We start from the raw sequence: 22,400 nt of genomic DNA, 5'->3' as shown, positions 1-22,400 counted from the left end.
AGAGACAGGACCCTGGAGACTACTGGTCAACGTCAAGCAAGATCTGGTTTCTAGGCAACACACACTTCTCTCAAAACTAATACCAAGGCTGAAATCCCAGAATTTCCAGTATGTTTCTGTGACCTGTTACACTTACTTGGATGGACAGTCAAAGCGGTTCCTTGTCCAAACATCAGCTTTCCATAGGCACCACCAGTATTAACACTGCGATGGAAGCCTTTACAAGAACCCCGGGGGCACCCCCAAGGCTCACAGACAACTTCCTCTTTAACTCCAGGGAGAAGAGACTCACCCAGAGGGGTCCGAATCTGTGAGGCTGAGATTCTTCCCACCTAAGATCAGAGAACCCTTTGCACGTCTGGTCCCGGGACGCTGACCTCCTGCATCCTCCCCAGCCCGGGGGCTTGGGGCTGTGTTTTGTCTCTGTCCATTTCCTCTCGTTTCCATACTGAAGCTTACTGATTTCTCATGTTCAGCATTTCTCTTTCTAAAGGTCTCATTTCCATTTTACAGCATCATTTTCAGGACAACTCAGTTTTCAAGACATGTCCTCCCCTCCCTTCGAGGTGTCACACATTTCTGATGACAATGAATTGATTACAAGGAGACAGGAGGAGAGTGTTCAGCTTTCTGGAGGCTGACTAGAATTTGATGAGGTTTAGGCTCCAGCCTCAGGAAACACCATCTCCTGAGTGTCCCTTCATGCTCCAGCATAAGGAATGAAAATGATGGGCATATTTGACTGAACTTCCAGTTGGTCTTGAACCTGAATTACTCACTACTGAGAGCAGTATCTCACAGAAAGTTTACATCTGAGTTTTGTTATGTAATCAACCATCCTGGGGGCTCTTTTGAATTTAGGAAAGAAAGACCTTTGTCTTGGGAAATCCATAATCACAGACAAACCGGGACAACTGGTCACCCTATAGGCTCATCTGAGATGTCCTGACCTCTGAGCAGCCCAGCAGCCATAATGGGAGAGTTAGTTGAGGCCTCTCTTAGGGTTGCTTGGAGTTTACTTGGAGTTACTCTGTGTTTACTTGGAGTTGCTGTAAATTGCATCCTTTGATCAAACACAGCTTCCACTGCCGACAGTCACAACCATAGGAAGCCCTGGGGTCTCCTTGGCTGTGTCTGGTGGATGCCACAGACTGTGTGAGGAGCCAAATTCAGGCAACCTCATTATTTGGCACATTGTGATCAAGCCCTGTCCCCAACGAAGATGAAGCACAAATATTTTAGCTCCTTATCTGCATTCAACTGTTCAGCTCTTCTACTGTTTTGACTGAATTTGTGCTACTCTCTCTAGTCAGCTCTTCAAGCAACCACGTATTAACAGAGTGTCAACATGAAGCATGAAATGGGAGTGAGGAAAAAAAGGCTATTACTTAGCAAAGAAGAAGTGACATCTGCGTTAAGGACAGCAGTCAGGGATTCAAATGACCCTCTCATCTCTTCCTGCTTCCTAGCATCACAGTTTACAGAGCTCCCCACACCATACTTCAGCTGCTGAAATTTCAGAACCTAAGCAAAATTAGATGCCTTCTCTCAGTGAAAGTTCTCCAACAGACGGTGCCAAAGTGTCGCTATAGCAATAATCTCTGTCCTCTGCTGATTGAAGGAAAATAGTATTTAAGGTCCCTTGGACTCCAGCCTTGCCTTGGAAGCCCTTGTAGAAGACGAGTCCATTGTAGGAAAAATCTGGCCTACAATTACTGTCTGGAGCTCTGGAAAAATGCTCCCCCTGCACAGGTATTTTCTTTGCAAGGTGAGGCTGTCTGCTTCTACATTTTACTGTGTAGGGGTTACAGCTCTCATTTCCCTGAGTGGCCCACCAAGTACTGAGAGGAACTCTCAGCTTCTCTGTGCATTCTAGAACATCCACCATAGAGCTCTCCCTAGTGTTTCCAGCAAGACACCAAAGATGAAACCAGTCTGGTCCCCAGTTTTGGCTGCCCAGCCTCTGAAAAGTGATGTCCTTGAGTCTCCCAGGTGGCTCATGTGAATCCCCTTGAAGCTTTAATTAGCTAGGATCTCAGAGACTACTGAATGCACGATTCCATGTTATTCACTGTTTCTGTTGTTGCAGACGTGTGCTGGTTTTGCCCCCGCTGAGCAAGGCTCTTCTGCGTGTGACAGCTTCACCACTGAGCTAACCACACTGACTGTTTTTCAGGCAGGACCTAGCCCAGAACATTCCAAGCTGGCTGTTACCAGGGCTGCAATAACTCCTTCATCACTGCATGCACCGCATCACTTAGGCATTTACACCCCACCACCCCACCCCAGCCAGTTTTGCAAGAGCTTCGGCTGGGCTGTATTTTGCAGTATGCCTTCCCAGTTCTGTATCCGCTCCTAATCATAGAAAGCAGAACTGAATCAATAAAACTCAGCAACAAGGGAGCTTAGCTTATGTCAAAAGGAGACTGGGCGTGCTTTCAACATGTTTTTCCTCTTTACCCAAATTTTATAACAAGTTAGTCTTCCCGGCATTAGTTTATAAGCACCACTCGCTGAAGCCGCCAGAAACACAGATTCTCAAGGAATGCCAATAGTTACCGCAGTTGCTTAGTATTTTATATATATAGCATTTAAAACTTTTCCAAGTATTTAACACATGTTATTACCCTTATGAACGTGTGGGTGCATATATGAAGGAGAGAATGTACTGCTGTATTCTCATGATTCAGAGGACAAATAAATTTTTGCCCCCCTCCTGGGTTGAGCTAAATCAACTGGTGACTTAATAATTTTGGTAAGAGAGGGAAAAGAGGGGTTAAAAGCTGAGTTAATCTGATAGTTCCACTCACAGAGACCTCAGTTACTGGACTGGAGATGGAGAATAGTTCCTTTAAGAGAGAGAAAATGAAGATAAAAGAAGAAAAGAAATCTGTCTGTAGAATTTCCAGCATTCATTAATGAAATCTCTGGGTCTCATTATTTCAGGAGATAAATTTAGGGGAGTTTTAGTATCTACATCAGGAAGATTTATATTTGGTCTACTGAATTTGCATAGTCACAATATGCCAATTTCCTCTCTATCTTTTTGGCAAACATTTCCTGGCTTTAGCTGAATCCCTCAGGATCCTGTATTCAATTTTTCTCCCTGTACCAACAATCTCATTGAAGATGGATGATAGGAATGTTTTTGGCCGAAGGTAATTTAGTCTTTGTACAACAGAGTTCTAATCTCTCTGATGGGGCCCATATCTTCCCAACACAAGCATCAGATTTGGAAACTAACCTGGAATGTTTCTGGGGGGGAACAAGTAATTTAAATCAGAAGAAAGACATGTTTTGAAACCCTCCCACTCCCCACCGGGCCCTTCAAACTTACTTGGATTCACAATTAAGAGAGTGCCTTTTCCAAATGTCTGTTTATAGCTGCTAGTTCTACTAGTCTCACAGTCAGGGGAGGCTTTACAAAAATGCTAACAGGAGCAGCTCTTTGCAGCAGGGCCCTGGGGGTCAATATAGTCTTGATTTCATAGCATGGCTTGTGGGTTATTTAACAACGTGCCCCCAAATTGGTTGCTGCAGGTGGGAGCTGGGCTTCTAGAAGGCAATGGAGGCTTGATAAATATATACATTATTTATTAAAAATTAAAATTTTTTTTTCATTTTTTTGTCTGAGCTGCCACCTTAGTTTGGATAAACCAATCTTTTTTTCTTACTCCCTCATTGTCTATCCTGGTTGGCACTCAGACAGTCTCTATTTTATTATACTTCAAGGCTAACTGTTTCTCTGTTTTTTGGAAATTGTTCACATCAAACTCCCAGATTCTGGTTTACTGGAAACACATGGCAGAAGAGGAGGAGAGTGAAGGAATTTTACAGGGACGTATTCAAGGGTAGGAGTTTGAGGGCTTTTTGGTCTTTCCCAATCTGCTTCCCTATAATGGACCAGGCAAAGCAAGCAGTGCCTGTCCAGGAGGGCCTGCAGGATGTGGTCTAGAGAGGACAAAACTGTCAGGGGCCCCATGTGGCTTCATCCTTCCATACTCACTGGGGTTGATGGTCAGCCTGGTTCCTTGCCCGAATATCAGCTTCTGGCCTGTACCTCTGAGTCACACCCCAGCAAAGAGCTTTACATAAATTGTATGCAAGGCCCCTCTCTCCCCTGAAGAGGAGCCTGCTGTGCTCTCAGTGCCCCAGCCTGCTGGGCCCCTAGTCTCACAAACCAGAGAGCTTTAGCACAGTGTCTCTTTGCTGTCCTTTGCCTCCTTGTCAATGTCCCCTTTAGCAGTTAGGGGCATGTACCAGAGTTTTGTTCTCCCTGTCAGTCAAATATTTAACATCTTTATTTCCACTTCATAGAATTTTAACTTAAAATAAAAAATCCTCCAGCCTTTACAGAGCTCTCCCTAAAATCAGCTGGATTAAAAGGACCTTTCAAGTCAGAATAAGCAAAGTCTGAAGTTAAGCTGGCTTCCCCCTTGAAACTGGTGGTTTGAATCCTAGGGTCTGCTCGTCTGGGACCTGATCCATCGGCTAAGACAGGAAAGGTTAGAAGTCAAGGCAGAAAAATCCAAGGGGAATCCTGGCCTGTGAGCCCTTCTTGTCTTCACACTCTTATTTGCACTTATTTTTGGACTTATTCTCTCCTCTCCAGCTGGGACATTGCTAGCTTTTGTCACCAACAGGGAGCCCTGCTCAGCATCAGTTCTAGAAGGCTCCCACCCACACACCCTGAACTCTGAAAACAGACATCATTTCTTTCTTCTGCTTGGGGAAATTTGATTGAAAAACAATTTCTGATTTTGCAAAGTAAAAAGGATTAGGAGAAAATCTGTTTGCTTCTGTTTTCTTTCTCTATCCCCCTCCTCTTCAGTAGTTTCAAACTATTCATAGATACAACCCCTTTAGGGTTAGAGAAATGTGGTAAGTTTCTAATCTCATCATCTTTTCTTTTTGCTATCTATTTACTGCAGTCCTATATTTACAATCTAAATTTGCATTTCATTTCCATTTGCTGAATCTTCTAATGCACTTTTTCTATTACTTCCAGAACACCATGTGCAATGATAAACTCTATTGAAATGAACCAATTCAGGAGTTTTTAGGGCCGGAGGCTGACATTTCTCTCTTCTGAAAACAGGTCTGGGGGTGAACACATTATTATTACTCTTCTAGGCAAGCCCAAGATAGGGACAGTGCAGCCATCTGAGCAACTCGGCTCATGGGGCTGATGTCTAAATAACCATCTACTGAACGTTGCTCCTTGGGATTAATTTGAGTTTTCTTTTTAATCTAGTTCCCAAATGTCAGCTTCCCATCTTTTTAGCTCTTAGAATCTCTCTGACAGGCAAAGCTTAAGGTAAATCTCATAGATGTTTTCTGAATCTCAACCAATATTTCATCTCTGTACACGTTACAAATAAAGAACCAAAAGAAGGATGAATATAACACCTCTGGGAGAAAATTTATAACAGTTCTCTGGGAGAGATGAGAATTATAAATAAAAATTGGATAGCATGTGCTTTTTCTGATTATCATTTCCAGTGTCTGGGGGACTCTAAATATCCAACCCAATTTGGAAACATGGCAGCCAACTGGTCCATGTTTTGAGCTCTAGTTAGCAGTTGGACACACAGGTCAGCATGGAAATATTTTTTTATTCTTATGCTGTTTTAGGCATAAGGGACTTCAGGAAGGTCATCTGGAACTAACATAATGCTCACTAGAACCTCCTGATTCTAGCCTTTCTAATGTGGACACTAATTTGTCCATGAAAGTGGAAGTTTTACTCTGGGATATCCATTGGGTAGTTGGTATCTCTTATGAATTGTAAGCAAAAGTTAAAACCCAAACAATTGTCTGGAATGAGCTTCTATTGCAGTAGATAGAGATTCCCTCATGGAGCAAAATTTCAACTACAGTCAAGTTAATTAATTAGATTTGTTTTGAGAGTGGTAAGTAGCACTCAAAAATCTCCCTCTGAGTATTGCAAGGTGGAGAGATGAATTGTTATGTTGGGTTAGGGACTCCTTCCCTCACACTTCGAAGGGCACAGAAATGAGTGGATATTCAAAGGGGCTTCTCTGCTGAGCTCAGCCAAGGTGAGAATGAAAAAGTTCCAGTTAGAAGCATCATGGTTAACAGCATCCTGGGGCATGTTTTCAGAAGTTCGTGATCTGTTTTGAGTATTTGCTTTCAGTTTTACCACTTCCCTAAATATTAGCTTGAGATTAATGTCAGCACCAGAAAATCCTACATGGTTTTACCCAACTGGTGTGGCTCCAACGATTTGAGAATAATCGGGATTAGGCAATTTCTTTCCTAATTTCTCCAACATGGAGGACTTAGGAAGGCAAAAATCTCACCTGAGATATGAGAATGAGAGTGGTCATTCAGCCATTTATATGTACAGGCTGCATCTCACTGTCTTCTTCTGAGTCAGGTTGCATTGCACACCCTACATTGCTTCAGTCTAATAGATCGTTTCTTCCTAACGGCTTTCTACTCTACACACTAAAACTTTAGTTCAGATTTCATTTGTCAGACACACATCTCCAATAACAACCAAAACCAGCATAACACGTCCAAAGGCTTAAAGGTGTAGAAGAAACAGCCCTAAAGAGTCTCCATATGAGGCTGCCCTCATTAGCATCTTGCCAGAAAGACTGGCGACACCAGGTCCCCAAAGATGCTAATAGCTCAGTGAGTAACTCAGTGATCTTTCACAGAATTTCTAAGAGTGAAGGCTTATGTTTAGAAACAAATCATCTTTAAAACATACCTGGTCTAACACTCAGGATTGTTCCTTTTCCAAATGTCAGCTTATTATTGGATGGGGTACCACACAATGACACGAGGCTCTGCAAAAGCTCAGTTGCTCAAAGTCCCTTTACTACCTATTTAAGTGTTTACTCATCATCCAGGCGTTCTCTTGGTAAAACCAGCTTTGTATGATGAGGGTCTGGTGGTAGAGTTTATGGACTGTCTGGGCGCTTCTTTTTCCTTGCTCTATGGTCACTTAGCTGGAAATGTGCCAACATCCCCCCGCAGCCTGCCTGCTCTGGTAAAACAGGAGTAGGAACTGCCTCCCACATTTTACAGAGGGAGAGAATAGAGGCTCTGCGAGCTAACTGATTTTCTCTTAGTCTCATGGAAAATCCCACCAGTTATAATACGAAATTAAACTTTCTAACAGTCTGACTCCTTAGTTTAAATGTTCCACTAGCTTCTGGTCTGTTAGATAAAATAGCATGTGAGGGTAAACAGCAGAGTATCGCATGAGGTAGGTATATATCATCGGTTGTTTCAATTGGAATCCATCAATGGGGCTGCCATGATTTGGACTTGATTATAAAACAGAGTGGGAAATTTAAGAATCAGGGTTCCAGAGAGAAATCTGGAAGCATTAGTTACTCAAACTTACGTGGGCTTACTGTCAGCTTCGTTCCCTTTCCAAAGAGGAGTCTTTCAGATCCGCCCTGAGTTACACCCTCACAGATTGCTTTACAAATACCACCAAGATCCTTCCACCAGGTGCTGGGGGCCGGGGCTCCTCCATCTTTCCCAAAGGAAGCACAAAAGTGGAAACACAATGTTGTGCTATCACGAAACTGTACAGTCGTTCCTGAATAGGGGGAGGAGCTAAGGAAACACTTTAATCCATCTTTACCTAACATTAGATTGCTGCCATTAATGAATTACTTAACCTAGCTGGTTAGCAGTTGCAATTAATTTGAAATAGCTCAGTTTTGGGGTCAGAGAGTCTTGGGTTTGGAACCAAGGGCAAGTTTCTTAACCTGCTGCACCCATTTCCCTGTCTGTAAAGTGGGGAGAAAAGTGGGGAGGATGGTGCGGCATGGTGATGTTGTTATAAGGACTAGGATCTGTATGTGGGTTGCACTGGCCCTGCTGCTCTATCCCTGGCTTGCTTAGCTGAGAGCACAATTCTCTAGGGATTGTTTTAGCAACTTTAGAGACCAAAGCATCAGTGATTTCCCCCCAAAACATAATCCACTCCCCCACTAGTAAACACTAAATTCTGGAATCTGAGTTCCAAGAATTAAATTCTAGGCCCTCTTTCTCACTCAATTTGAACATGTTATTCAACCTCTCTCTGAGCTTCCAAAAGAATATAAAATATGAAAATGAAAGAAGTTCTCTTCTATAAAATGATGATAATAATAACACTTAACCCACATAGCTGGTACAAAGATTTGCTATGATAATGGATAGAAAACATGCAGCCCATTGCCTAGCACATAGTAAGCAATTAAAAATCATCATTATTTTCCTCCCCAGAAGCCAAACACACTGGCAGTGATGCTCTTTTCACAATGCCCTAAAAAGCTCCAAGTCCTTGTGTACTTCTCTTCTTCTAATTGGTAAACCAGCAGGGCTATGAGGGTAATAGAACTACCCAGCAGTTTGATGAGGAGGGTAAGTGATTTTGTGAGAATTTAGCAAAAGCTGTATTTAGCTGGATGGATGCACCTTCATGACTGGACCATCTTGGAGGATATGGAGAGGGTATCATTTAGCCAGGCAGAACTTGCATATGAGCAGAGATGGGCCAAGAAGTCACATACCCACGAATTGCTGTAAAAGGGTCTCATACCATTTTCAAGAAGGTTCAGTGCTTTTTCCACTTACCAAGTTGCACTGTGAGCTGAGTCCCTTTCCCAAATATCATCTTAGAGCCACTGGTTTGTTGAACACAATGCTCCGAGGCTTTGCAAAAACCGGAGGGGTCAACTCAGTGAGCCCAACTTTGCTGAGCTTCCCAAGAATTAAAAATTTCCTTCAGCCTCTAAGCTTTTCAGACAGGATAAGTGATGGTATCTTTCTTGGTGGTAGCTCAGAGCTTCAGGGCTGAGAGATATGTCCAGAGATATGATTGCTACTTTAAGACACAGGAAGGCTCAGCAAGCCGATTCTGTATACACATTCTGTGGTCCAGAGTAATTGCATAGCTGATGCAATTTATCATAGAATATAAAATCCCACTGGGAGAGAAATTAGCAATGCAGAATTTATAGATAGTGTTTGATGGTCACAGTCAATTGTCTGAAGACAAGAACAGCATTTTCATTTAAGCTTTTTTGCATCCCTGCCTCCATTTGCAGATGGCTGAACATTTCCGCTAAGATCAGGTTTAGCTGTTTTGACTTTAGTCGACTTTCCCCCACAAAACAGGCATGTGATGATTTTATCGCTCTTTAGAACCCTGGGGTTCTGTTCTGAGTTCACTAAATCTTGGAAAAAGAATGTTTGGGGTGCAAATAAACTTGCTCAGTCAAGAACCATGATGTTTTTTCTCTTGGGTCTGGCCTGGTCACAGCTGTGAGGTGTCTTGGCTTAGTCCCAGACCAGGCTCAGCTGTGTGACCTTGAGCAAGTTCACAAACCTCTCTGAGTTTCACTGTCCTATTTGCAAAACTAAAGAAGTGAGTTAGGTGGTCTTTCAGGACTATCTGAGCTATTACTCTTTGGTTTGCTTCTCTGGACCGAATCTATCCCCAAATACTGTGCAAATCTATTCCTCCCAACCTCCCAGAGTGTCTCGTCCTCCTCCCCATTTCCTAAACAAAACAAATAAGCAGAGAAGAGAAAAGTAGGTCTCTACTTACACATAGGGAAATAGAGTTTTTTGAGCCTACCATCTGCCTTAACATTAGATCTCTTTAGAAATTTGAAGTCAGAATTTTGGAACCAAATCCTCAGGGTTCTTCCTTTGGAGCTTCCAGATAATTCAAAAACCAAACCAAATAAACTGACACCTTTGGTTTAAAGGTAGTACTTACTAAGTTTCACTCTCACTTGAGTTCCGGTTCCGAATGTAAATTGCCTTGCTTCCCACAGGAGCAGACACCTTTACATAAACTACAGGCTCTTGCTTATCCACCGGAAAGGTGGTTCGATATTTATAGTCTTTTCCCAAAGGATAAGGAAGTTCATCATCTAGCCACCAGCACCAGCTCTCTGGTTGCTAGGTGTTAGATGCTGAGGGGGTTTTGCTAACACTACATCTGAAATGGAGGTACTCACCCAGGCTTACAATTAACTGAGTCCCTTTCCCAAAGGTGAATTTCTCGGTGCTCTTTACACAGTGCCTGGGCCCTTTACCAAAAGTTCCTCTTAGTGCTGGGCTGTGACTTCCTCTTCTCAGATGTAGCCTGTCTCTGGGCTGATTAGGGGGCTAGCTTGGTAAGCAAGGTCACTTAGGGTTGTCTTGCAGCCCAGGACTCAGGCCATGAGGTCACCAGGACCAATCACGTTAAGGGGTCCAGAATTCTCTGCCTTCCTGGGCAGCGGAGACTCCCATATCCTGAACATCTTGTAGGCTATTTCTTATTCCCATCTTGTACAGATCTATAAAAATCATAACTGCTTGGTGGTTCACCATTGGTTCTGACCAACAACAGGAAAGGAGACCTCTGTGGGCATCAAGTATATGAGGGATGTCAGGTCCCCTTTTTCATTACTGGAAAGACAAAAGGTACCACTTCTTCCTATGTTGACTGTGAGCCTAATTTCAGAAACCTATGATTCTTGAAAAGCTTTCCCCCCATATATTTAATAGATCAAGAAAACTTACAGTTGGGGAGAGAAACTGGCCCTACAAAATAATGAAATGTGTGCTAAAAGCCAATAATAAAATGCCATTTTTGACGATCTTGTGTTTTAGATTATCCATGCTGCTGTGTACCTATTTTTCCCCCTGAAGACAAGCTACTTACCCAGGGCCACAGTTAACCGTGTCTGGGTCTCAGAGGTAAATCTGTTGTCATTGTTCATCCATTGACAAAACCTTTCCTCCCTTAGGGCAATGAAACCACCTCCTCCAAAACTGGCCCAGGTGATCCCTGGGGAAAACTGTGGGCATTTAATAAATATTTATAAATAGAATTGTATTAATCATTCATCTTTTGTTCCTCTTCCTCAAAGAACATTTGAATATCTCTCTGACAATTTTCAGATGAAAAAAAAATTAATTCTACCAGATAGTATGTATTGAGTTTCAAGATTCCTCTAGTCTTGGTCCCAAAATGTCAGTTTCCCACTAACCTCATTCCCACAGGAGTGAACACCTTTACAAAAACTAGAAGCGTCAGCATGGTTGAAAGGGATGTGGCATCACCTCTGTTCCCCTTCCTCACTAGACAGAGATAGCTGTCTGTCCTCTCCAGGGGCCTCCTCTTTCCTGGGAAAGGTCTACCCTCTTCCCTCTGTTAGGACAGAGATAGTAGGTGGCTGAGTAGATTTCAGGGATGAAGATGATAAATAAGATATCAAAATGTTATCACACGATGCAGAGACTTCTTTTTTTTTTCTTGCCAAATTAATGCTTGTTTCCACCCCCCTCCCTGCAAAGACTGTTTTCAGCACTTTCTTCCTCCCAGATGCAATAATAACTGGATTCCAAGTTGGCATAAGGGCACAAACCTCCAGGTTCTGATGAGTCACACACATACTCAATCAAGAAATGATGCTCCCCCCCAGTGAAGAAGCATGCTTTGCTTTCCTCGCTTGCTGGGCATGGCAGAGTTTAAGCATACGTACAGGGAAATATAAACCGATAATTCTCTTAGTTCAGCTCTCAGCTTCATACATTAGCTTCCTAAAGTGCAAGACCTGGAAGGGAACTTAGCAGCTGCTGGGGCCAAGCAGAGGATGAGGAAGCCCAAGCCCTGAGGGATAAAGTTGCTTAAGGCCACATCAGTAGATAGAGACAGAGATGGGGCTAGAAATCAGAACACCTAAGTCCCATTCCTGCCTTCTTCCTTCCTGCGATTCAGGAGAACAGGGACCTTCTCTTGGCAGTCCCTATCCCCGGGGCTCTCCTAGCTAGCCTGGGTATGATTATCTCTGTTAAGCAGTGGATAAGTGACTCAAGGGAGATGTTTGGCTTTGGCACAGGGTTTAAAATTTTAAAGAGAGATATAGAGCATCTTAATTCATTTTTAAAATTTTATTTCTTAGGCTGCAGGCAACAGCAATTGATAGTGGAGGAAATGGCCCGTGAGGTCTCAGGGAAGCCAAGGGAAAAGCAGAGATTTAGAAATTTGCCCTTTACCAAAAGGATAATCCAACAGAGAGTTGCCTCTGATTAGTCTTTCTCTGCGGGATTCATTACCAGGACTGACATCTAAGCAGGGATAGTGGCAAACACAAAGCTACGTGGTGTTACCTCCTGTGCCTGCTCCCATGGCAGGTATTGCTAATAGACACATCACTCTGCTCCCTGGGTCTAGATGCAGCCTCAGTCCTTTTTTAAAAAAATTGAAGTGTAGTTGATTTAAAATATTATGTTAGTTTCAGGTGTATGACAAAGTGATTCAGTTATATATATATTTATTAGTATATAAATATATATTAGCTATATCTCTGATTTTTCATCATAGGTTATTCCAAGATATTGAATATATTCCCCTCTGCTATACAATAAATCCTTGTTGCTTATCTATTTTACATATAGTTCACAATCCTTCTTAAAACTGTGCTCCAGATAACTATTACCAATTGCTAGCCCTTGGTAATTGAGATATCACCTGCTTGCCCTCCATGCCTGGGGGATAATTGGAGAGAAGATCCTACAAAAGCCTTGAGAGATGTGCTTGGGTCTGGGTCAGGCCAGGTCCCTCATAGCCCCATCACAAAAGATATCACTGACCTGGTTGGACCAAGACTGTTCCTTCCATAGGCTGCTGCAGAGGTGATGACAGTAATACCACGGAGTATCGCTTCCTCCTCACAGCTTTCCTTCAAACACAAGCCTTGGGCAGCAAACCATGGTAGCATTCTTCGTACTTGCTCTGGCCCAAAGAGCCTTCAGCAAGATCTTCCCCCCAAACGGAGGTCCTGGGGGTAGAGGACGTCTGCTGGACCGCAGTCCTTTCCTGGCATGCTTCCTCTTATCCATCCGCCCAGGTCTGTCCTGGGGGTCCTGGAATGGAATGGGCCACAGGAAGAAAATGATGCAGAAACCCTCCCACTAGACCACTCACTCCCATCATCACACAGTCAGATGTTTCTAAGCTTTTCCTTTGAATCACATTTCTGTTCTTTCATTAAAAAGGCGATGTGTTTGTCCATGTCCATTCAAAGACATTTCCCTGTGTCCTTCGCTGTTGCACTAGGCTTTTGTTTGGTAGGGAAATGTCCCATGTACCCTCGTGGGGTGCTGTCTCATGTCCTTGAAGACAGTGCTCTGAGTGACTGCGGGAGGATGGACCAACAGAGAAGCAGCAGCCAGTGTCAGGGTTGAAAGGGGATCGGGGAACAGAAGCAGCAACTTTGACTAAGTTCTGAACAAAGAATATTTTCCTCCCTTGACCTCTTTTCTGCCAACTTCCAGTATGACCTACTTATGGAGATGGGCTAATTAGAACAGCAGAGGGCGCTATAAGGTAAAAAACAAAGCTGCCCTCCTCAAAGGAAGCTGGGAGGAAAATGCCCCCTTTTTTGAGCTAGTGTAGAATGGCACCCCACTCCAGTACTCTTGCCTGGAAAATCCCATGGACGGAGGAGCCTGGTAGGCTGCAGTCCATGGGGTCGCTGAGGGTCAGACACGACTGAGCGACTTCACTTTCACTTTTCACTTCCATGCATTGGAGAAGGAAATGGCAACCCACTCCAGTGTTCTTGCCTGGAGGATCCCAGGGACGGGGGAGCCTGGTGGGCTGCCGTCTATGGGGTCGCACAGAGTCGGACAGGACTGAAGTGACTTAGCAGCAGGAGTGATCAAATCGAAGCCTGGGACAAGAGTGGCTTGTTTATCAAATTCCTGGGGCCCTGTCAGGTCCAAAGGCCTCTGTTGAGTGGTGATTTTGGGTTAAAGAAAGGCAGTCCATCCCTGCCTGGTCTCAGATGCAGACACCCACAGGTTTAAGGGAGATGGGGCAGGAAAGTTCAAGGGCAATGTGTCCGTAGTAGATCATTAAATCTTGAGGCTCTCTTCGCTCTAAACTTTGGGGGTCACTCTCTTGTGTACATTGTGGTCTCCTATGAACAAGCCTGTTGAAACCTTCGGAAGACATAGGGCAGTGAGCTAGCAGATTCACTTCATACTCCCGGTGCTCTTAGGGGTTTGGGATAAGCATAGCTGGCTCAGGTCTTAGGGGATCACAGAGCTCTATGACATACTTACAGCAGTGACAGAAATGAAAGATGAGAGTCTCTTTTTTATTTGCCATCGATTGGTACAGCGTGGTTTTTAAAATTTTTTGGCGTGATTTCACTTTATTTTTTAGATTTACTCAGCATCTTATGTCTGAACGTTTCTGATGAGGCTCAAGCTCTCGAGTTTATTCATCAGTCTATTTCACAAAAATGACAATAGCAACAGCAATGACTAGCATTCTTAGATCACTTGCTGGGTGTATTGCTTGTGTTATTTCATTTAATTTTCCAGCAGTCCTGTGAAAAAGCTATTATTATTTTCATCTCCATTTTATTGATGGAGAAACTGAGGCTTGAGGAGGAGTCAGGTTGTGTTTAAGCTCTCACAACAAGTAGATGCTGGAGCTGATAGGAACCCAAGTAGTGTGGATCCAGAGCCCTGCTCCTTAACCATGATACTCTGTTCTGAGAAGTGCCTTGGTTAAAGTGGCCTCTCAAGGAATGATGGAAGGACACCATGGTGGGGAGGGGGTTGTTTTATGATTGTGCCACCCTGAGAAGATCTCAGTGTGAAGGCTTAGGGAGAGGGCAGGTGAGTGAGGGTCTCTGAAGCCCTCTCCTCTGTTCTCGCGAGTGGGCAGATGTAACTGAGGTTGGGCTGTCAGAAGAGGAGCAGCAGTTTAATTTGTAAACTGTTATATTGCCTAGGAATGATGCTAAAGCTGAAACTCCAGTACTTTGGCCACCTCATGCGAAGAGTTGACTCATTGGAAAAGACTCTGATGCAGGAGGAGAAGGGGACGACAGAGGATGAGATGGCTGGATGGCATCACTGACTCGATGGACGTGAGTGAGTCTGAGTGAACTCTGGAAGTTGGTGATGGACAGGGAGGCCTGGCGTGCTGCAGTTCATGGGGTCGCAGAGAGATGGACATGACTGAGCGACTGAACTGAACTGATATTGCCTAGGTCAGGAAGGGAACACTCAGTTCTCACAAAATCATGCTTGGCACCACCTTTAGAACAGGGACAGACTCCCAAAGACTGAGTGGGGGCCGCCAGAGCCTGTGACTATCTCAGAGCCAGAAGCTGGAAGTGGCCTTCCCTCTCAGAGGGGCTGGTGCCTTTGAGAGGGAGACCTACCTGCAGGGGGCAGTGCAAGCCTGGTGGCGCTGATCAAACAAAGCAACCAGGTTGCTGAACCTCCCTCTTCCACATCCGGAGGCCTGGGGATGCTCACACTGGGGTTTCAGACTTTCTGGGATATGCTTTTGGTGGTCTTCATGACTAGGATATCCAGATAAAATGAAAAATGTCCAGTGAAATTTGAATATAGAAAAACAATGAGTATCTTTTTAGAATAAATATATCCTAAATATGACATCTCCCAATTATTACTAGTGAAAGTTGCTCAGTCGTGTCTGACTCTTTGTAACCCCATGGACTATACAGTCCATGGAATTCTCCAGGCCAGAGTACTGGAGTGGGTAGCCTTTTCCTTCTCCAGGAGATCTTCCCAACTCAGGGATCAAATCCAGGGGTCCTGCATTGCAGGTAGATTCTTTACTAGCTGAGCTACCACGGAAACCCCAATTATTACTAAAAATTTTTATTGTTGTTCATTTGAAATGTAAACTTAGCTGAGTGTCCTGTATTTTTATTTGTTAAATCTGGCATCTTTACTATGTAAAATAGTCAAGATATGGAGGTAACCTAAATGTTCATCAAGAGATAAATGGATAATGAAAATGTGGTATATACACACAAAGGAATACTACTCAGCCAGAAAAAAAGAATGAAATAATGCCATTTTCAGCAACATAGATGGATCTATGGATTATCATACTGAGTGAAGTAAGTTAGAAAGAGAAAAACAAATACTATGTAAAGTACTACATATGAAATAGATAAACAACAAGGTCCTACTGTATACCACAGGGAACTATACTCAATATCCTGTAATAATCCATAATGGAAAAGAATATGAAAAAGAATATATATACATATAAATAACAATCACACCAGAAACGAATACAACACTGTAAATCAACTATACTTCAATAAAAATAATCTGGCAAACTTATCCATGCCAATGGTGAGTTTTTAAGTGGAGAAAGTTATATTCTGTTGTTCACAAATATTTGTTGATTGCCAGATGCATGGCAGACACAGTCCTAGGGGCTAGGACTCATCATATCTGTGTATGTACACAGAGTGATGGAAATGAAAGTGAAAGTCGCTCAGTCGTGTCTGACTCTTTGTGACCCCATCTATACAGTCCATGGAGTTTTCCAGGCCAGAGTACTGGAGTGGGTAGCATTTCCCTTCTCTAGGGTATCTCCCCAACCCAGGGATCAAAGCCTGGTCTCCCTCATTGTAGGCAGATTCATCACCAGCTGAGCCACCAGGAAAGCCCAAGAATACTGGAGTGGGTAGCCTATCCCTTCTCCAGCGGATCTTCCTGGCCCAGGAATCAAACTGGGGTCTTCAGCTTTGCAGGCAGATTCTTTACCAACTGAGCTATCAGGGAAGCCCATACAGGGTGAGAAGGGAAATACAAATAATAAGCATGTATAAGCCCAGTGATGTCAAATATAGTGACTGATGAGATGTGAAAATAAGACAGATGAAATTGAGGGTGACTCTGGGAAAGAGGAGAGTGAAAAAGTTGGCTTAAAGCTCAACATTCAGAAAACTAAGAGCATGGCATCCGGTCCCATCACTTCATGGCAAATAGATGGGGAAACAGTGGAAACAGTGGCTGACTTTATTTTTCTAGGCTCCAAAAATCACTGCGGATGGTGATTGCAGCCATGAAAGTAAAAGACGCCTACTCTTGGAAGGAAAGTTATGACCAAGCTAGACAGCATATTAAAAAGCAGAGACATTACTTTGCCAACAAAGTTCCGTCTAGTCAAGGCTATGGTTTTTCCAGTGGTCACGTATGGATGTGAGAGTTGGACTATAAAGAAAGCTGAACTCCGAAGAACTGATGCTTTTGAACTGTGGTGTTGGAGAAGACTCTTGCGAATCCCTTGGACTGCAAGGAGATTCAACCAGTCCATCCTAAAGGAGATCAGTCCTGGGTGTTCATTGGAAGGACTGATGTAGAAGCTGAAACTCCAATACTTTGGCCACCTGATGTGAGGAGCTGACTCATTGGAAAAGACCCTGATGCTGGGAAAGATTGATGGCGGGAGGAGAAGGGGATGACAGAGGATGAGATGGTTGGATGGCATCACCGACTCAATGGACATGGGTTTGGGTGGACTCCAGGTGTTGGTGATGGACAGTGAGGCCTGGCGTGCTGTGGTTCATGGGGTTGCAAAGAGTCAGACACGACTGAGTGACTGAACTGAACTGAACTGAACTGGGTCCCCAAGCGAGTGACTAATTTATTTGCCAGGGAGAGACTCTCAGAGCTGAGACTGGTAAAAAACTGGAAGCAGAGTTTCAGGCAGCCGGAAGAGAGAGGCAGAGAGGGAGCAGAAGAAAAGCCACAGCAGCTGAAGGGCAGTGATGGGTGTAGGAGAGGGCACGCGAGGAGGCTGGCAGACAGCAGTGGTCCCACCATGTTCAGTGGGTCACAGGCCAGGATAGGAAGCCTCCCTGACACCATTAGATTTACATTTTATGAAGACCTGGAGAGGGATTGTCCAGGGGAAGAACAGAGTCAAGGGGACTAGTTGGGGGGTTACTGCCATGGGCCAGACAAGAGAGGGTGGTATTGGCCGGAAGGGATGGGGGTGGAGAGAAGTGGAGGCACTTGGAGACACACCTCTTGGTGGAGCTGACAGGCCTTCCTGATGAATTGAAGGTGGGGGACAGGGAAACAGAGGGACTCCAGAGTACTCCTAGAAATACTCCCAGGTTTAGGGGAGCAAGTTGGTCATCTGTTCTTTTAGGGCAGTGCCTCCCAGAAGTTGTCATGTCTTGGCTTATACAGAAGATAATATTCATACTTGAGTGTGGCCAGGAAGGGCTGACCCAGGAGGCTCCAGTTGCCCCAGGCCCAAGTGTCCACTGTGAGCACTATCTCAGCAGCCTTGTAACCTACTCACGGCAGCTCACCCACTGGGAAGCGCTGCTGCAGGGGAGAATTTTCCAGCTGGGGCCAAGTGTGTGCTGCAGGAGAGATGAAAATCAGACTGCGGGAAGTGAAAGAATGATCTCAGAATTGCAGCCTTCCTGATCCATCAGAAATCGATCCTTCTGCTTTTCTGTATATTCATTCTATTCATTTTTGAGAGTTTGATACTGAAACTCCAACTAAAAATCTTAATTTAGCTACTTAAGAAAATAATTGTAATGTAGAGTGGAGCTATATGCTATTTTGTTCTGTATTTTCCAAGTCTCTGGTAACTTTATCACACTTTCAGAATTTAAAAAATTAAAAAGAAAGAAAAAATAAAACTGGGGGAAAAAGAAATAGAGGAGTTCAATATTTTGTAATAATCGTGAACAGAGTATAACATTAAAAACTTATATAGAAATAAGTAAACAACAATAACAGCAAAAGAAATAAGAGTTCTAGAATTCAGGGCTAGAGCAGATTCTATCTATTAAAAAATATTTATTTCTTTGGCTGCATTGGGTCTTAGTCGCAGCATGCGGAATCTTCTGTCTTCATTGCAGCAGGCAGGTTCCTTAGTTGTGGCACGTGGGCTCTAGTTCCCTGAACCAGCGATCAGACCCAAGCCCCTCCGCTATTGGGAGCATGGAGTCTTAGCCACTGGACCAGCAGGGAAGTCCCTAGAGCAGATTTTAGAAATGACCTTATCCAACCCTCTTCCTTTTCTCATTACGCAAAGATGTAACACTAGGTCCCCATTCATTTCTTCCGTGGACCGAGCGCCGCAGGCATGGTCAGCTGTGCCCGCCCTGTGTGACGGTGCTAGGCAAAGTGCAATGCTGGACCGGTACCCAGTCTGTGACCAGAGGGTGTGGAAATGGGCCAGAAGCCAGTTTTAGAGCTTCCCCGATGGCTCAGTGGCCAAAGAATCTGCCTGCAGTGTAGGAGAGGGAGGAGACGTGGGTTCGAATCCTGGGTCAGGAAGATCCCTTGGAGGAAGGCATAGCAACCCACTCCGGTGTTCTTTCCTGGAAAACCCCACGGACAGAGCAGCCTGGGGGACTACAGTGCACAGGGTCGCAGAGAGCTGGACATGACCAAAGCAACTGAGCGTGTAGCATGCAGGGCAATTTGATATCGAAGTATGTGATCATTGGGCTTGTAGTTTCTATTCTTTTCCTTTTTCAAAAACTAATTCATTTTCATTGTTTTTACAAAAGGATTAGTTCAAAAGGGTTGAGGACTACAAAAACAACAACAACGACGTTATGTGCCCCAGAGAGTTACAGCTAATTCAGGCACGTGACCGTCAGGGCTGTTCCACTCCCTTCATGTCCCTCCCATCTCCTTCTCTTCAGAAGCCCCAGAGACGGTCTCAGAGGTTTAAGGAGCCTGGGTTGATGTATATTCTCCTCCTTGATATAAAAAGAAGATGTTTTTCCCTGTGGGCTTCAGCCTTTTGCTTTTCTGTAAGTGTGCTCACTGTTTGTCCCACTTATTCTATCATCCGTTTCCCTGTTTCTGATTTTCCAAGGCTTGGGCTCTTTCCCATTCACACTAGATTTTCCAGTTATTTTCTGCCTTTAATTTTCCTCTCTGTGTCCTTCCCCTGCCTCTGCCCACTGAGTTCCCCTGGGTGGGCCTGTGCTGGACCCAGGACCTGCAGAACGAAGCACTTCACTGTTTCCTTATTTTTTCTCTTCACAGACAAGGGCGTGCTGTGTAACCAAGTGACCCAGAGCTCCTTGGAGCAGAGAGTGGCGAGTGGCCGAGAGGTGACACTGCAGTGCACCTTCCAAACCACATATTCAAATCCAGACTTATACTGGTACCGAAAGACGCCAGATGCTGTCTTCCAGTTTGTCCTGTACAGGGACAACACTAGATCCCGTGATGCGGATTTTGCTCGGGGTAGATTTACTGTGCAGCATAGCGTGAGCCGCAAAACCTTCCACTTGGTGATCTCGTCTGTGAGGCCTGAAGACACTGCCACTTACTACTGTGCTTTGGAGCTCCCACGGTGATGCAGGCGCCCAGGAAGTCTGCACACAAACCCCTGGGCACAGCCTGGCAGAGCTGCTTCTCTGGGCAGCTCATGTCCTTGAACATGGCATCCTTCTTCCCTGTCATTCTGTGGTCCAGTCTGGCCTTGGGAGGTGCCCTAACGTGTCTGCTAAATACGAAAAGCCTGGTCACTTGCGGGGGATCACCCCGACTTCCAATGGAGGAGATGTCGCTCCACTTCATAGAGGGCCGTTGCTGCCCTGGTACCTGTGGTGGGGAAGGGAGACTGCCTGTCTGAGGGACCCTGGTGCCTGGGTTGTGCCTGATACAGAGAAGGGCTTGATAGGGATGTGCTGTGTGCCCTGGGCAGATAGCCAGATGGGGTGGGTGGGGGACCAGTCTAAAGAGAGCCCATGGGAAGTGTGTTTATTTTATCTCCATCATTTATCCATTGTTGGAATTGGACTGTTTCCCTTTTAAGATTCAAATTGGACACAAAGTTATTTACTTTTAAAAGATTTCCGCAGTTTACCTTTCAAGCACGTCTTCTTGAGCAGTCACCTTATTTCTCTGGGATGTTCTTGGGTACTTCCTTTTTACTTTGTCTGGAGAATATTTTCCTTTCACCAAAGAGCACTGAGATATTCCCAGAAAGCTGTCTGTGAAAACCAGAATCCCAGCTTCAAAGTTCCTGAGTTTGGAGCTCAGTGGCATCCCCAGGGGAGAGAATTACCTCCAGGCAAAACTAAGATGTGATGTCAAAAATAGATACACCCACAGCCCTGGGATTACACCCCTCCTTCCTCTACTACTGATGTTTCTGCCTTAATACAGCTATTGGAGTTATTACGTGTAATCTTAGAAATAGTAGAAGTCTTGGTGGTGGTGGTTGAGTTGCTAAGTTGTTTCAGACTCTTTTGTGACCCCATGGATTGTGGCCCACCAGACTCCTTCATCCATGGAATTCTCCAGGCAAGAATACTGGAGTGGGTTGCCATCTGACCATGGAATTCTCCAGGCAAGAATACTGGAGCGGGTTGCCATTTCTTCTCCAGGGGACTTCCTGACCCAGGGATTGAACCAGCCTCCTGCATTGCAGGCAGATTGTTTATGGCTGAGCCACTAGGGAAGCCCTGGTAGAAGCATTAGACGTTATTTTACAGGAAAAGCCCAGAGAAGTGAGGGACAATCAGAAGATCACGGGGCTGGTTAATGACTGAGCCAAGGTTCCCCATGCAGCTGTGCCCTAGGAGGCTGTAGCAGTAGGCAGCTTGGGCAGCAGTTTGTCTGGGCTTGAGCACAGCCAAGTGGAGAGTAGTCACTATAGAGAGGGAAGGAAAGAACGTGGGTGAGGGAGCCAGAGTTTTTTAGGCAAATGACTCAGCCTCTGGGGCTTCTGTCCTGCCACCTACTAAGTGTGTGTAATACTTCTCTGTAAACTCCTTTCGGGTCCTTGTGGGACTTAAGATTCCTCATGTGAAAGCTCTGGAAACCTATAATCCATGGTAGCAAGGTCCCCACACCTGAAGGCAGCCACAGTCCCCTCTGGCTCCAGCCTTAAATCTTTTCTGGAGGGTCCTTTGGGTGGAAGAAATTCATAGTCCTATAAAATGCTAGGTTGCCTTTTGCTGATGATCAAAGTGGGCCAGTGGGTGGCTCATTCATATGCTAAGTGCAGGACTGTTTGAACTTGGAGTTGGCACCCCTGATAACTTGGTTCTGCTCCCAGAAATATCCCTGCCCCACTGAATGACTTCAGACAAGGTACACAACTTTTTGAGGGACATTTTTTTTTTCCATCTGCAAAATGAGTCTATGATCTTTTAGTTTTTAGCAACTTCAGAGAAATATTCTAAGAATGGCCCAAGGTAACAGATGCACATATTTTGGAAACAGGCATTCTTGATGCCCATGAGGTGAAGATGTGTGCAATCTTCTAGTGGTTTTTCCCAGGATAGACCTGGCTTATCCATCTAGATTGTCCTAAACTCACTGACTCAGAATGCAGCTGCCTGTTTTCTTTGGTTTGGGGTGTGAGGACCTGATGTGGCAGTCTGCAGATGGCAAAGGCGGGGGAGTGGTAGGTGAGCTTTGCTCTTTCACTTGTAACCTCACAAGTCCCCAGCTGACACCCCACATAGGTGCTGAGGCACCCGCAGTGCTGGGTTTCTAGGCCTCTGCTACCTGTGTTCCTGCAAAGGGATTAAGCTGGCCTTGCTGAGGTGAGAGGAGAAGAGGGCAGTGGCCAC

At 44.7% G+C, this 22,400-nt stretch overlaps 1 protein-coding gene across 1 annotated transcript in view; it reads right to left on the bottom strand.

Moving 5' to 3' along the window:
- The window catches only part of LOC138073034 (T cell receptor alpha chain MC.7.G5-like), a 570,790-nt gene that overhangs the window by 63,961 nt on the left and 484,429 nt on the right, over positions 1–22,400 (bottom strand). The window contains exon 4 of the mRNA XM_068964442.1: positions 8,608–8,657. Coding sequence (XP_068820543.1) covers positions 8,608–8,657 — 50 coding nt within the window. The remainder of the gene's footprint in view (positions 1–8,607; positions 8,658–22,400) is intronic.

This window comes from Capricornis sumatraensis, chromosome 2, assembly GCF_032405125.1.
Source record: "Capricornis sumatraensis isolate serow.1 chromosome 2, serow.2, whole genome shotgun sequence".
Classification (NCBI taxonomy): domain Eukaryota; kingdom Metazoa; phylum Chordata; class Mammalia; order Artiodactyla; family Bovidae; genus Capricornis; species Capricornis sumatraensis.
Note: the sequence above shows the minus strand (reverse complement) of the source record. Positions and strands in the feature narration are given on the sequence as shown.